Source organism: Centruroides sculpturatus, unplaced genomic scaffold (genome assembly GCF_000671375.1).
Source record: "Centruroides sculpturatus isolate CEXI.00-Female unplaced genomic scaffold, Cexi_2.0 scaffold1007, whole genome shotgun sequence".
Lineage (NCBI taxonomy): Eukaryota > Metazoa > Arthropoda > Arachnida > Scorpiones > Buthidae > Centruroides > Centruroides sculpturatus.
The window spans coordinates 181,448-196,236 of record NW_019385177.1 but is presented as its reverse complement, the minus strand read 5'-3'; the positions used below and the strand labels follow the sequence as shown (position 1 = coordinate 196,236).

The 14,789-nt window shown below is 33.0% G+C and overlaps 2 protein-coding genes across 2 annotated transcripts in view; one reads left to right on the top strand and one right to left on the bottom strand.

Moving 5' to 3' along the window:
* Positions 1-1,360: 1,360 nt before the first annotated feature.
* Positions 1,361-2,982, top strand: LOC111635783. Its single transcript, XM_023380854.1, has 2 exons — positions 1,361-1,495; positions 1,582-2,982. The coding sequence occupies exons 1-2, from the start codon at positions 1,465-1,467 to the stop codon at positions 1,923-1,925; spliced, it is 375 nt and encodes a 124-aa protein (XP_023236622.1). The 5' UTR covers positions 1,361-1,464; the 3' UTR covers positions 1,926-2,982.
* A 3,379-nt stretch (positions 2,983-6,361) lies between these two features.
* LOC111635779 (monocarboxylate transporter 10-like) overlaps positions 6,362-14,789 on the bottom strand; it is a 23,688-nt gene continuing 15,260 nt past the window's right edge. Inside the window, exons 2-10 of the mRNA XM_023380849.1 lie at positions 10,519-10,749; positions 8,720-9,081; positions 8,542-8,649; positions 8,332-8,460; positions 8,131-8,271; positions 7,838-8,063; positions 7,454-7,560; positions 6,647-6,713; positions 6,362-6,539 (exon numbers count right to left, since the gene is read on the bottom strand). Coding sequence (XP_023236617.1) covers positions 6,439-6,539; positions 6,647-6,713; positions 7,454-7,560; positions 7,838-8,063; positions 8,131-8,271; positions 8,332-8,460; positions 8,542-8,649; positions 8,720-9,081; positions 10,519-10,684 — 1,407 coding nt within the window. The 5' untranslated portion in view covers positions 10,685-10,749 and the 3' untranslated portion in view covers positions 6,362-6,438. The remainder of the gene's footprint in view (positions 6,540-6,646; positions 6,714-7,453; positions 7,561-7,837; positions 8,064-8,130; positions 8,272-8,331; positions 8,461-8,541; positions 8,650-8,719; positions 9,082-10,518; positions 10,750-14,789) is intronic.

The window sequence follows — 14,789 nt, the reverse complement described above, 5'->3', positions numbered from 1 at the left end:
ACCATTGAATCTCGCCTTGAACACTTTCGGTACCTTTATAGAGTCGGTATAGAACCTCGTTTCTCCAGTACATATTTCTGAACTTTTTCATTTGTTTTACTACTCCTTTTTCTTTCATCTCTTGTTCCTCTCCCTCTTTTGTTCCTATTTCTTTTGCTTCCTCTATACTCATTTCTAGGTTTTGAACTACTTCCAACAATTCTTTTCTTACTAATTCTACACTTTTTTCACTTAAAGCCTCATCCATACTTCCTTCATCCTTATCACTTTCTTGCTTCTCTTCCCTCTCATTCTCTACTTCTTCAATCTCATTTCTCTCTTTATCTTTCTTTTTACATTGGTATTTTTTATGACCATATTCATTGCATTGATGGCACTTTACACTTGGACAGTCCCTAACTCTGTGTTCTTCTGATAGGCAGTTTGCACATTGCCACTTCACACCGGGATATTCTATTCGAATTCTACATCCTCGTATCTCAATAAAATTAGGAACCTCTTTCTCCATTTGTATGGTAACATACCTTTTGTCTGTGAGAATATCTCTGTCGGGCAGAAGATAATCACATTCTATGAGGATTACTTTTCCATATTCTTTCATTTTTAATTCTATTTCTTTTCTATCAATTTCGTATGGTACTCTTAACAATTGTAATCTCTTAATTTTTCCTTTTAACGCTCTTACACTCACATTTTTTCCGTGCCATTTCCATTCTGTCTCAAGAATTGCCATTTTCATTGCCTCATCTCTTGCTGTCATTATACATGATCTTTTTGTCATCTCTCCTATTTGTACAATTACTGTCTCATCATCCATCAAGGCTTTTACAAACTCTTTCCAATTTATTTCCTCCTGAGCAACAAATCTCAGAGACAAAGCTCCTACTTCCTGTTTTTCTTTTTCTGCCATCTCTAAATATTAATTTTCTCTCCTATAACACTTATATTTTGTATGTAGAATTTGATTACTACTATCAATTTAAGGAGGATCAATTTTTTTTGGAACAGAGTATATTTCAATTATTCAGAATTTATACTCTTTGCCAATTTATTTCAAAATTATTATGCTCATGCAAATATTGCATTTATTGTTTGATTTTGTAATGTCTTCAAAAGTGTATTTCTATCACAATATATTATTAAAAAAATTTTGTTCAATGTTAATAATATTAATAGTTATGTCTTTCAAAGTATTTAAAGTAAGTAAGAAACATAATTTCACGATTCATCAAATATAAAATACAAGTAAACATTCTGAATTTAACAGTTGTCTAATTTTTTTTTTTTTCTGTTATGTTCAAAAATAAATGATATTTTTAATACTGTTAGAAATTTATTAATATGTTTAATAAGTATTTGATCTTAAATTTCTCAGGTTGTGTTGCTTATCATTGGGATACAGTTAATCGAACTATATTACATAAACTGGATTGTTCGAAACTCGCACCCTGTTCCGAGAGTTTAATGTCTATAAGTATCGAAGAGCACTTGAGCCGTAAGTTTTTAATTTACTGTGGTCTTAAATAACATAAATTCTACTATTATTAAAATGACTTAATGTAATTTATTTACTTTTAACAGCCGGGCGATGCCAAGTGACTGCCATGGCAGTTCTCGGTACAGAATTATATATTGGAACAACTTGGGGTTGCATCATCGTTGCAGAAAGCATTACCATGAGACCCATCACGATCTTTCGTCCTTTTGAAGAAGAAGTGAAAGCCATTCTTCCGCTCGGCATCAAATTCTCTTCTAAAATGGAATCGCCAATCACGCCAGACATTTCTTTATCTTTCATTGCAGCCGTAGGGAAAGGTTACCGTAATCTGATCGGCAGATACACGGCTCTTCCTAATTTTAACATTCACATACACGACAACATGTATCTTCTGCTGATCAGGACAGACAACTGGTCCAGTGGTTGATTGAAGGAAACAAAAATGTCAGATGCATTCCATGTAATTTACAATACTGTGATAATAATTTAATAATAATAATAATGATGATGATGATGAAGTTATCTTAATAATCACATTCTACAGAATACTGTAGAAACTAGGAAAAAAATATGTAAATATATTTTGTGCAGTTTCCCATTTACATTTTTCACTTTATTATTATGTATTCTTTATGAATCTGTGATAATGTGTACATGTAATTCTTAGCTCATAGTAATATTTAATATGAGCTCTTAACAGTAAATGCTGTTATACAGTATTTCAAAAAATATTCTGTCACAGCGTACCTGTTAACTATGTCATTCTAGGGATTTTCAATATTAGATTCTTAGTTATTTCAAAAAATAATGCAAATGTTATTTGTCCAACAAGCAGCTAATTCATGAAAAAAATAACAAAAAGCAATTCTGTATATATATATACATATATATTATAATATATATTTAGTTTATTTTTGCTGAAAGTATATAAATTTAGATCTGAAAGTTCTGTTTTGTATAGTAACTTGTCCACAGTAAACAATTATAAAATCAATATTATATATTGATGAGGACTAATTTATACTCATGACATTTTTCAAATGATCTTGATCTGCCAAATATATTTATTTTTATTTGTTTGGATGATTTCTGGAGTTTAAATCTTTATTATATTTATAGCTATATTATTTTTAGGTTTTGTGTAGAGTAATGGAGATTGTGATCATCCTGTGATATTGTGTTTAAAAAATGGAAATTAATCTTTGAATTTCGAATATTTGTATTTATACGATAGAAAGTTATTTTAAAAATGAATTCGACGAATCAAGCATGAACAAATTGTCCTTTGAAATAAATATGTCATTGCTTGCTGAATTTTAAATGTTAAAACATATTCTAATTTAAAATCTGTTTACTCTTTTAGTGTGAAGACTCGTTGACTATGTATTTTACAAGTTGAATGTATACTATAATATATGTGATCTGTTTTTTTAAGGTAGATTTATAATGAATAATGTTTAATTTATTCCTTGTTATCTTCTTATTGAACTTTTTTATGTAATTGAAAAATTTTCTTTTAACTTAACTGAATTTTTTATTTTCATTCTTTGAAATTGCTTAAAAATAAAATATGTTAGAAATTTTATGTTGTTATAAATTAAATGTATAATATACATTGCTTTTCAATCTACCATGTGGGCACTAAGATGGCCGTTTAAGCGTATGACTGCTTACAAAAATCAAGATAAAAAAAATCAATTAGTCCAAAGACCAACCTAGATGTACTAGGACTTCTCCCTGATACATCTAGGTTGATCTTTGGACTAATATCACGAACTGAGTATTGACCCTGTTCTGCCAAATGGCTCTACAGAGCATAAAGAGACTGTATCTTAATCATAGGCAGTCGGACACCCAGTAATCACTGAGGTGTCTGAACAATTAAAATCAGACCGAGTTAAATGCTCTGGCAGTACAACCCAACAGGGATCAGCCATTCTCGCCTTCCTCGCTCTCAAGTCCAACTCTCTAACGCATACATATAGTTCTGTACAGCTTTAAGCTGTTTGACACACACAAGAACTGAGTGATGCTTAACTTGTCGATCTGCGGTGCCACCCAGCATATAGCCGAGCTGTAGGTCTATAGACCTCTTTTCAACGTTCCGTCAAATCTTTTTGGTTTCTTAAGCATTGCGCTTCTGTTGCGGGCCAGGTAGGTTCTAGCCTAACCCAGCCCTAGCCCTTACATTGCTTTACCTACATTGGCCATATAGTAGGTGAGGATCGAAGGTTCCCACGTTTACTTAGAACGAGCAGTGGGCTTTAAGTTAGCCCATTCCGGTTTATATACCGAGCATTAGGTCAAAGACCTACGGTTGTATGTTCCGTCAATTACTTTTTGTTTCGAGCCAACTTCAGTCGATTGCAGGCGGTACGAGACTGGACCACGGCTAGTTCCCTCAGGTAAGAGGGTCAGCTGGCACTCAGACAGGAGTGGTTCGACTCCAGCTGCTCGACACGATTTTCTGCACTCGTTTTGTTGTACGAAAAAAAAATTCTCTAAATTCGTTTTCCGGAATTTTTTCCATAAGGGGCTTTACTCAAAACCATTATCTACCTATAAAGAAATCAACATAAATCTTATGGTTTAGTAGACATACTGATAATACAGTGCGATTTAAAGTTCATGCAAACGACAGGCGCTTCAAAATAATGACGTCGCGCGTCCAAAGACACAAAGTAAATTAAGACGTCGGCAAGTCAGCCGAGCCACACTGAGGAGACACTTTACGATCGCACCATATAATCCATATCTAGCTAACATCGGAGAAGGAAAGATTGCCTATTCAGAATATAAGTAAAATGTGCTGTTAGTAGAATTGCAATTGCACAGTCTAAACGAAGTAGGCCGGATAGCCGAGAGGTCAAGGTAACAGCCTACCGCTCTGGGAGACCCGGGATCGAATCCAGACTGGGTCGAATAATCCCCAGAATTTTTTCGGGAGTGATCCGTTCGGATATGTCGGGCCCCGTCCCCCCATTCTGGGCCTGGCTGTACCCATAATGGACTTGCAAAGAAGAGGCCCTGTTAGTGCCCACAGGGCGGAAAGAGTTAAAAAAAAAAAGAAAGGGCGGAAAGAGAAAAAAAGTCTAAAAGAAGTAAGGGATAGAAGAGTAACCACCACAATCAATATATAAATTATATTAGCATAACGAAAACTTTTATAAAGTTTAAAATATCCTAAAACTGTTTGAGAAGGAAAACAATTCTTGACGAACGCATTTTGCTTTTCAACTCTTTTTGAATAACTCTATAGAGTTTCTATTTTGTTTAATAGTAGCATGTTAATGAAAAATGTCTTATAATATTTCGGTGTAGATGATAATTAAACTAGAAATACCGTGTGTATTATGCAAAAAATGTATATACAAATTTCGAGTCTATACTGCTATATAAAGAAACTTATATAAGATTTTAGTATCAATACTTAGATGTAACGAATAGAGTAAGGTTTGATAGAAACGGTGGGAGAATTAACTTGACGGTAATAATTTTTGCATAATTTGGCCACGTAAAATGATAGGTTATATTTGTGTGGAATAGAAGACTTCATTTAGTTTTTTTTTATTGTCGTTAAGCAATTGTTATCATTGTTTTGAAATACATTGTCGTTTGTATTATTGAAGATTAAATGACAATTTTTACAATAAAAATGTGGATTTTAGGGAGGTTGAAAAGGGATTATATTGTTGTGGACCAGAAAAATTAGTTACGAAGTGCGAGAATGTGTGTGTGTAAGAAAAAATGAAACGACGCGTGCGAGGGACTAGAATTCGGTCCAGTGCATCGTTTATATTTATATTATTTCTATTCTTGATTTTTTTTGGTGGAGTCGAGGGGGTTCCTGCAACGGGACAATGGATCGCCGATAAAGCAAAAATCCTAAAGACGGCCCGGAGAGCTGCCCAGCTGGAAAAGAGACCTGCAGGGCGTAACCATATCTTAAATTAATCCGGATGTAATCGTCCTACTTCGAGTTCAGTGCAGGGCGCCAGATCCGCCCAACGAATAGACAGTTGTCTCGTGAACCCCCGACGAGCAAATACTCAATGGATTATAGATTGTAAGCAGCTGGCATAAGGAGACTATTGTTGACCTTTGGCTTTTATTAACAATTCCGCGCATTCATTGCTAGTGTTTACAACAACTCTAACCATTTATTTACAAAACAGCTTCTCAAATTTTAAAACGTTTATTTGAAATCCATCCAAAGAAATTCTATATACTTTTAAGAATTTAAAAGTATATAGGCCCTACAGTAGTTACTTTTATAAATCGTCTTAAATTTCGCCGTTATCTCGCCATCCATTAACGAGTGTTAGCATTCAAATTTCTATTAATATTTAAAAATTGGTTTTCAATCCACAATTTCCTGTATCCGTGAACACTAATGTTGCTTGCATTGTTTTCTTCTTTGCGCTTGTTTCACTTATCAAGCATGATTCCAACGACGTTCCAAACGCCATTGTCAAACTTCTAGGCTTACAAGATGGAGGTGCTCAACGTTCACGTTTTAGAGATGAAAACTTCGGCAGCAACCTTTCTACTGTTTCTTCCACCGTCAAGATGGCGACTTTCATCCTGCACGCACCTATACTGGCTTCATTTGATTCTAAGGAGTTGCAGCTCCAAGTTATCAACTGCATATTAATACCATCTTCGACATCATTTCGGATGCGCAAAATTTACAATGATATGAATTAAATAAAGATAAATAATACGGTAAAATTAGTTTATTTCTTAAAAGAAAATGGCTGTTGTTAAAAAAAAAAGTACTCGAAACTTAATATTTGTTTATTTCAAATATTATTTTAAAAAGATTATAAAAATATATATCAGAAAAAAAAAATCATTAAAATGTTTAGCATAAAATAGTTTATTTTTAATACTGCACATTTATATAAAAAATATAAATTTATAATAGTGCAGAGACAAGATCATAATTCGGCAGATTTTGAAATCGTTTCTGGAACAAGGGCCGGTAGGATTTCAGATTTTTCTTCCCACGTGGCTATTCCGTAAGCTTGTTTTCCTTTCTCTACAAAAAAAATTAAGTAATTGATGTTATATAGAAATAGTTAAATCAATAAAATGTAAGCTTAATCAATAAAGTTGTTTTTAATTATTTATTTTTCAATTAATTACCATCCAAACAAGGTACTCCTTGTGTGCAGATATGATTTAGAGTTTCCAGATTGTCTCTACGACGGGGCTTTGAAAAGGAAAAAATAGAGTTAACAATCGAAGATTTTCAGTAATTTATCATTTATCGACAATTTAAAATTTTATATAAATAACTGATTTCTCAAATTTCGGAACCGGATTAACTACAGTAGACACCCCCCTATAATACTGTAGATAATTCCGTATTATATGAATTCCATGTTGTACGATTCACTTAGATTTTACAAATACGTGTGCCGGGCTGTGAACGGCTCACGTATTTGTAAAATCTAAGTGACTCGTATAACATGGAATCCATATAACACGGAATTATCTACAGTGTAATAGGGGGGTCTACTGTAGTCTAATTTTTGTGTTTTCAACTTTTAAATTACTACTCCAAATTTAAAAATTATAGTAGCCTATTTCACACTTAAAACAACGGAACAAACAAGCAATGGTAGTTAAAACCCTTATTTTTTAACTCTTCGTCCTGTGGACACTAAGAGGACTTCTTTTAGCAAGCCCATTATGGATCCTGCCAGGCCCACAATGGGGAGATCGGATGGATAGGGACGGAACACGATATGTCCGAACGGACCACCCCGAAAAATTTCTGGGGATTTTTCCACCCAGTCCGAATTCGATCCCGGGTTCCCAGATCAGTAGACTGGCACCTTGATAGCTCGGGGATCCGGCCATCAGTTAGAATAATTGTAATCAATGCAGAATTCTGAAATTTAGATAAATCAGCTATTTATTTAAAATTTTAGATAAATCAAATCCTACCTGTGGCATTCTATGAATTATACACATTAAAATAGCACCCAAAATTGGAGGAATACCAGCTGCTATGAAAGCTATTGTATAATTTCCTAATTTATCATACAGCAATCCTATAAAATTACATATAATGATTAATTATAAGTGAAAGTCTGTTAACAAAATAGATTCTAGAATAGATCTAAAAAGTCAGAACTTTTATATAAGTTCACAGTTTTATGATTATTCTCCCATTAAAATTTTTTACAAAAATGTAAATGTTCAATGTATAAATTCCATATAAAAGTGCATTTTGGTATTACAAAAGATTAGAAATCTTAAAAATTCTCTGTTTTTATAAATTTATTTTATTATTGTACAGTTAATATACATTTTAAAATAAAATATTACCCGCTACTGGAGGTCCAATTGTTAATGGTACTGACACAAATCCTAAAAGAGATCCTATGGCTTGAGAAGCTGCTTTATGTCCCACGAGATCAAATGCAATGGGGCCCAATAATGATATGAAACAGCCATCGCATAAACCAAAGAAAAGGCACATCACTACTAAAATTATAAAATCTTTTGCTATAACCAGGAGCATGGTCAAAACTCCTATACACAAGAAAGAAATCTGAAAAAAATAATAGTTAATTACGTAAGCTGCGATTAAACTATTCTTGTATGGAATATTTGATTACCTGTTGAAGACAAATTCTGTTGATACGAGGATGATCTGCAACTTTCCCTACTATAATCCGACCTAATCCAGATGTCAATCCTATACACATGACTAAAATACTACCATTTGCATCGGGTAAAATATCTTTCACATGTTGTACCTGTATGAATTTATGTTAATTTATAAGCGAAATAAATAAAATAATTAATTAAATACTTACTAAATGCAAATATGGGACAAAATAGCCAAATAAAGCAGTGGGTATAGAGAGAGCCCAGCATAAATATTTTTTATTTTTCCATATAGTGACATGTATAATACTGTGCCATATTTGAGAACAACAAGATTTCTGAAAATTTATTCATTTTTATCAATTAAAAAAAAATTCTAAATGTTATTTTTTTTCACTTATAATCTATTTAAATCTTACTTCTACATCCGTTACTTTTGAAGTGGAATGTTTGGTAGGATTATGACTGACGAGAGGTTGAAATGTTAGAGCGCACACCATTAACACTGCCATCATTACAGATAAAATCTACAAATGAAATAAGATTTTATCATCAATTTACGAAATTTCATTAATTAATTAGTAATTTCAATCTTACCTGCATGGTTCCTGCAAACTGCACTGTATGTAAAAGATATGAAAGAAGAAATGGCATAACCATAGTGAATACAGAACTCCCAGCCGTAACAATTCCATTAACCAAACCTAAATGGCGATGAAAGTAATGACCTAAAATTACTAAGGACGGAGTATAACAGAGCGATGCACCTGTCCCAAGTATCACTCCATAAGTCAGACACAATAGGGGCAATTGCTGCACAAAGGAACTAGTTAACATTCCTACAGTTGCTAAAAAACCTCCTAATAAAGCAGTTCTTTTTATTCCAAATTTGTCCGTAAGAACGCTAGCTATTGGCGATAGTAAAAATGTCATTCCAATTGATATGGATTCCACCCATGCTGAAAATTAAAATAAAAATTAATTAATTAATTAATTAATTATTCTGAATTAAACAAGTTATGACATGTTCCTACTATAAGCTAATTAATTCCTTATTAATTTAAAAACACTGGGATGTTTGTTTATGTGTTATAATTAAATTAATTCCTGAAAATTTGCAATGTTTAGTAATTTCTTTAATGACTAAAGTAATTTTTACTTGATATTTACCTATAAAATAAGGCAATATAAATGAGTGATATTTATAAGCAATTTATAAAGAGAATCAATCACTTCCTCATTGATAACTATTGAAACATCCTCTATAATTGAATGGGATTAGATACTGTACAATTCGAAATTCGGATTTAAAATAATCACAATTATTTGGAGGATTCTTGAGTTAAAAAAAAAGAGAGAGAGGGAGTTGAAAATTCTCTTTTCTAAAAATAGAAAAAAAATATCTGAGAATAAAGTGCAAGTATTAACAAAATAGGAAGAACTGTATAGGCTATACATCAAATCTGAGGTCACTACCTTATAAACCAATTTAAGATCCTAACTTCTGATAAACACGGCCGAATGTCCACGGCGGTTAAGGGTCAGCACGCTACTCTGGGGGATCCGGAATGGAATTAGGTGATGAAAAAAGCCCTGTTTTCCACCACCTTCGTTGTGGGCCTGTCCGAATGAATACGATTAAAAGGCCTAAATCCTCCCACAGGGCGGAAGGAGTCAAAGAAGGAAAACTTTGATATCTTTCCATCTCGAAACTTATCGAGGTCATCGCATCTCTGTTAATCACAGCAGAAAGATACAAAAACATTAGAGGGTTCGACGTTCGTTTAGTAAGAATTATTAACTGAAATTATATTTTTAAAGAATTTCTGGTGGTAAGTTAATAACCTAACCTAATTGCGTAATAAAGAAAGTAAATTATCTCCGTATTACATTTTTTTTTTAAGTATTGTATTACATATTCGATAATTCAAGGAGAGATTAAACAAGATTTCTTATTTTAAATTTTGTTTATATTAATAAAACAAGGCCGATGACCCACTTTTACTCTTCTCGTGATAACGGGAGTTATTTTCAATGAAATCTTCTGCTAAAATAATATCCATTAATCAAGGTCGAGTTTACGGAAAACATTTTCCCTCCCCCCCTCTACGGGAAGAATGTTCTTACGCAATTAATAATTAATCTTTAGTCGTATAAATTACACGAACCTTGAAAACGTTAGTAAAGTTTCACTTTGGTGTACTGCGAAAAACCATTAGGGAGGGGGTGATATTTTAAGTTCTAAAGGTTACCGCGTTGTATAAGAAATTTACAGTTATAATCTAATCGCGATTTAATCTCCTCTAACGAGCAATTGCCGACAGCGAAAATCTAAACAATTTCAAAATTTTGATTTATCTTTAAATTTGTGATGCAATTTACAAAAAAGTACTTACAGGTACTGAAGGCAGCTCCTTGGAAAGTCTCTTTCAATTTGACGAAGAGGATACCCGAAGAATTCATGATGCCAAAAATTGTCCCATTAACCAGGAATGAAGCAAAACAAACTACCCAACCCCATCCACCGTCCGGTGGAACAAAACTGGATGACGATTTCTCCATCTTTGACGATTCAAATTTGGCACATCACCGAATTATGATGAATGAGCGAATAGAAGAGAGCTGATCTGTAAAATATATTTATTAATTTAATATATAAATTAATGATGTTTTCATGTTCTAAATCGGAGATTTCGAAAGATAAAGAATGCTTTAAATAGAGATATTCTATATTGCTGTATGAACCATAGTTATATGGTTTCTAATATTAACTGGAGTAATAAACTTAGTAGGTTAACATCCTTTCTAGTTACAATTTATAAAAATTAAAAAAATAATCCCGTTTCTAATTTTAAAACAATAAAATTTGTTTTATAATTAAAAACAGGATCATTTGGAAAAAGAATCAACTGGAGTTGTTTTGTAAGCAGAAACAGATACCTTTAACTTACAATCCTACCTGTAAATAAGTTTCAAACAATATTTTTATACACAAAGTAGCCATTTCAGAAAAAATTCGCTATTGTTTATGTAAATTTATGGCAATGTTTGATTATCCCTCACCATCCTTTGCATAAGCAGCAACACGGGGTCTCACTAAGGTCTAGTGTTGCTGTTTATATATTGTAAATTTTTACTCAAAATGTCTCCATCAAACATTGTAATAACTTGAATATTGTCAAACTGTTCCATGTTAAAAAATTAAAATATATATATAGGTTATATATCATCGAATAACACGACAAACAGATGTATCAAATTGCAATAAAATTAGTCATAGCATTGAATCAAACGGAATCCATTACTGTACTTGGTTACGCAAAATGTCACAACTTGTTTTTCTTGGCAAACTTTTTGGGTCAAAAATATGTAATTAATACCACTATATATCTTGTTTTGACTTTATTTTTTAATCAAACATTTAAAATAGTTTTAATTTGTAACAACGAAAATTAGTGGCATCAATTTCGTTTCTTATTATTTGATGCGGGTTCGAGTCTGGCCAACAGCCTAGCCACGTAGATTTTTCAGGTTTTTTTTTTTCACATAACACCTAACTATAGACTAATTTCCTATTGAAATGAAAGTTCTTCCGGGAGATATTCCGTAAACTCGATTCACACATAACGTACCACTTGCTTACAATCGGCAATCGGCCCGTAGACTTTACTTGGAAAACTTTGACCTCGAATATCTCGGCCCATGAATCGAACTTCAAAATTCCGGCTTCGTAACGACATAGGCTTTGCCGAGTTGTACGTATTTGCAAAAAAAATCATGTTTAGTGGTCGTGCGATTGCTTTAAACTTCGATCACAGACAAAATATTTCGACTTATTTCGATTCAAGGTTCACTTGAAGACCTTCGTCTTCCTGAAGAGAAACTCCACTACATTCTTCGAATCATTTTTAGGAGTAAAATTTAGTTGATAAAATTTTTCGCCAGCATCTTCGACGTAGTGTAGCGTCTCCCGTAATTATCAACCATATTAATCAACTTATAAACGAAATACTTCATACAAGGCAAACTATTTCTTCGGTTTCCGCGTTAGACAGATTTCCGATTTATAGTAGAATTTTACGTAAAAAATCCTCCCGTTTCGAAGAATTTTTTTTCCGTTTTAGATTGATTTCACTGAGAATCAATCTGTATTAAATAACACTACTGTGATTTACCTATTTTGATCACATTTTATGTTAAATAAATACCGAAAATTTAGCCAAAAGATGACACTAGTCTCGTTTGTGTCTTTCTTTGTTGTGTAGTGTACGCAATATCCAAGACGAAGGTCCACAATAAAGTGCGAAACCGTTTCACGATTTGCTTAACTTATGCTAGTCTTTACGAGAATAATTTGATGTGACAGAAACTCGAAGACGTAAAAAATATTTAATTGTTTTCTGACAGTTGCGAAGGACAAAATACAAAGTTCACGATGATGGCATGATGTAATCCCGGCTGGCAAATGAAGCAAATCAAAAGCCAAGTGAGATGACTGCACTTTCTAGTGAGTAAGCACCAGGAAATTCTGGAAATATCAGAATACACTGATATGGGAAATCTGGAACCATACGTCGACTGGAATTTGTATGACTGGAAGATATCCGTGGCTAAAGTGATCCTCAGAAGTTGTACTTCCATATTTCCGAGAATATTTTTGACGAAGGACCAGAAAACCTCCTAGAAACCGGCACGCAATGTCGATACCTGTCGTAAAAAAAGTATTATTTACCGTGGGAAGATGCTACAACGTATTCGGGCAATGAAACATACTCTCGGGATTTCTGTTAATGCTAAGAAGGCATTCACAAAAATCCCGAGAATGTGTTAGAGATGCTAAGAAAACTGATTTTGGAGATAAATGGAATGAAGATCGCTGTTTGAATTATTATGTCGACGAAGCACCGAAGCAGAAATCGCAGACACTACATCCAAGTTAATTGAATATGGCACAGAGTCTGTGTGGCTCTTGTGCGATTTAAAATGTGTTTCTACCGTAAATATTTTGTTGGTTTTAATATATATTAATTTGCCGGAAAAACTGATTTTTACTATGGAAAAGTTGGCAACATTAAGGAAAAATTATTTGGCTAAATTTGAGGAGGTTTTAAATGCTGGGCGATTTGAACGAAGTGTTGGGTAGCTTGTGGCACCTTCGGAGATTGTGAAAAATATCAATATATACAGTAAAGTCCAATTCGACACATATAGGATTAGCAGATGTCTGATTACTGGATTTTGTATGTGTATGTACTGTACTTTAAAAAACGCATTTTGTTCACAGGTTAGTGTGGCCGTAAGCCATACTATCTGTCTTTTGCTCTTAAAATTTTCCGTGTTTTCTGTTCTTTCTATCTTCGAGAACTTTCTAATCTCCTCAATTCTTCCTTCTTGAACGTGAGGGCTACTACCTAAAATCGCTAGGGCCGTGTTCAGTAACGCAGAACACTAAGCCAGAATCCTGAGCGGNTCAAATTTCTATTAATATTTAAAAATTGGTTTTCAATCCACAATTTCCTGTATCCGTGAACACTAATGTTGCTTGCATTGTTTTCTTCTTTGCTCTTGTTTCACTTATCAAGCATGATTCCAACGACGTTCCAAACGCCATTGTCAAACTTCTAGGCTTACAAGATGGAGGTGCTCAACGTTCACGTTTTAGAGTTTAGAGATGAAAACTTCGGCAGCAACCTTTCTACTGTTTCTTCCACCGTCAAGATGGCGACTTTCATCCTGCACGCACCTATACTGGCTTCATTTGATTCTAAGGAGTTGCAGCTCCAAGTTATCAACTGCATATTAATACCATCTTCGACATCATTTCGGATGCGCAAAATTTACAATGATATGAATTAAATAAAGATAAATAATACGGTAAAATTAGTTTATTTCTTAAAAGAAAATGGCTGTTGTTAAAAAAAAAAGTACTCGAAACTTAATATTTGTTTATTTCAAATATTATTTTAAAAAGATTATAAAAATATATATCAGAAAAAAAAAATCATTAAAATGTTTAGCATAAAATAGTTTATTTTTAATACTGCACATTTATATAAAAAATATAAATTTATAATAGTGCAGAGACAAGATCATAATTCGGCAGATTTTGAAATCGTTTCTGGAACAAGGGCCGGTAGGATTTCAGATTTTTCTTCCCACGTGGCTATTCCGTAAGCTTGTTTTCCTTTCTCTACAAAAAAAATTAAGTAATTGATGTTATATAGAAATAGTTAAATCAATAAAATGTAAGCTTAATCAATAAAGTTGTTTTTAATTATTTATTTTTCAATTAATTACCATCCAAACAAGGTACTCCTTGTGTGCAGATATGATTTAGAGTTTCCAGATTGTCTCTACGACGGGGCTTTGAAAAGGAAAAAATAGAGTTAACAATCGAAGATTTTCAGTAATTTATCATTTATCGACAATTTAAAATTTTATATAAATAACTGATTTCTCAAATTTCGGAACCGGATTAACTACAGTAGACACCCCCCTATAATACTGTAGATAATTCCGTATTATATGAATTCCATGTTGTACGATTCACTTAGATTTTACAAATACGTGTGCCGGGCTGTGAACGGCTCACGTATTTGTAAAATCTAAGTGACTCGTACAACATGGAATTCATATAAAACGGAATTATCAACAGTGTTATAGGGGA

Bases quoted from the DNA above. Each gene is read 5' to 3' on its own strand.
- LOC111635783 (XM_023380854.1), top strand. From the start codon at position 1,465: ATGTCTATAAGTATCGAAGAGCACTTGAGCC. The intron at 1,496-1,581 runs GTAAGTTTTTAA...TACTTTTAACAG, and splicing joins TATCGAAGAGCACTTGAGCC to CCGGGCGATGCCAAGTGACT.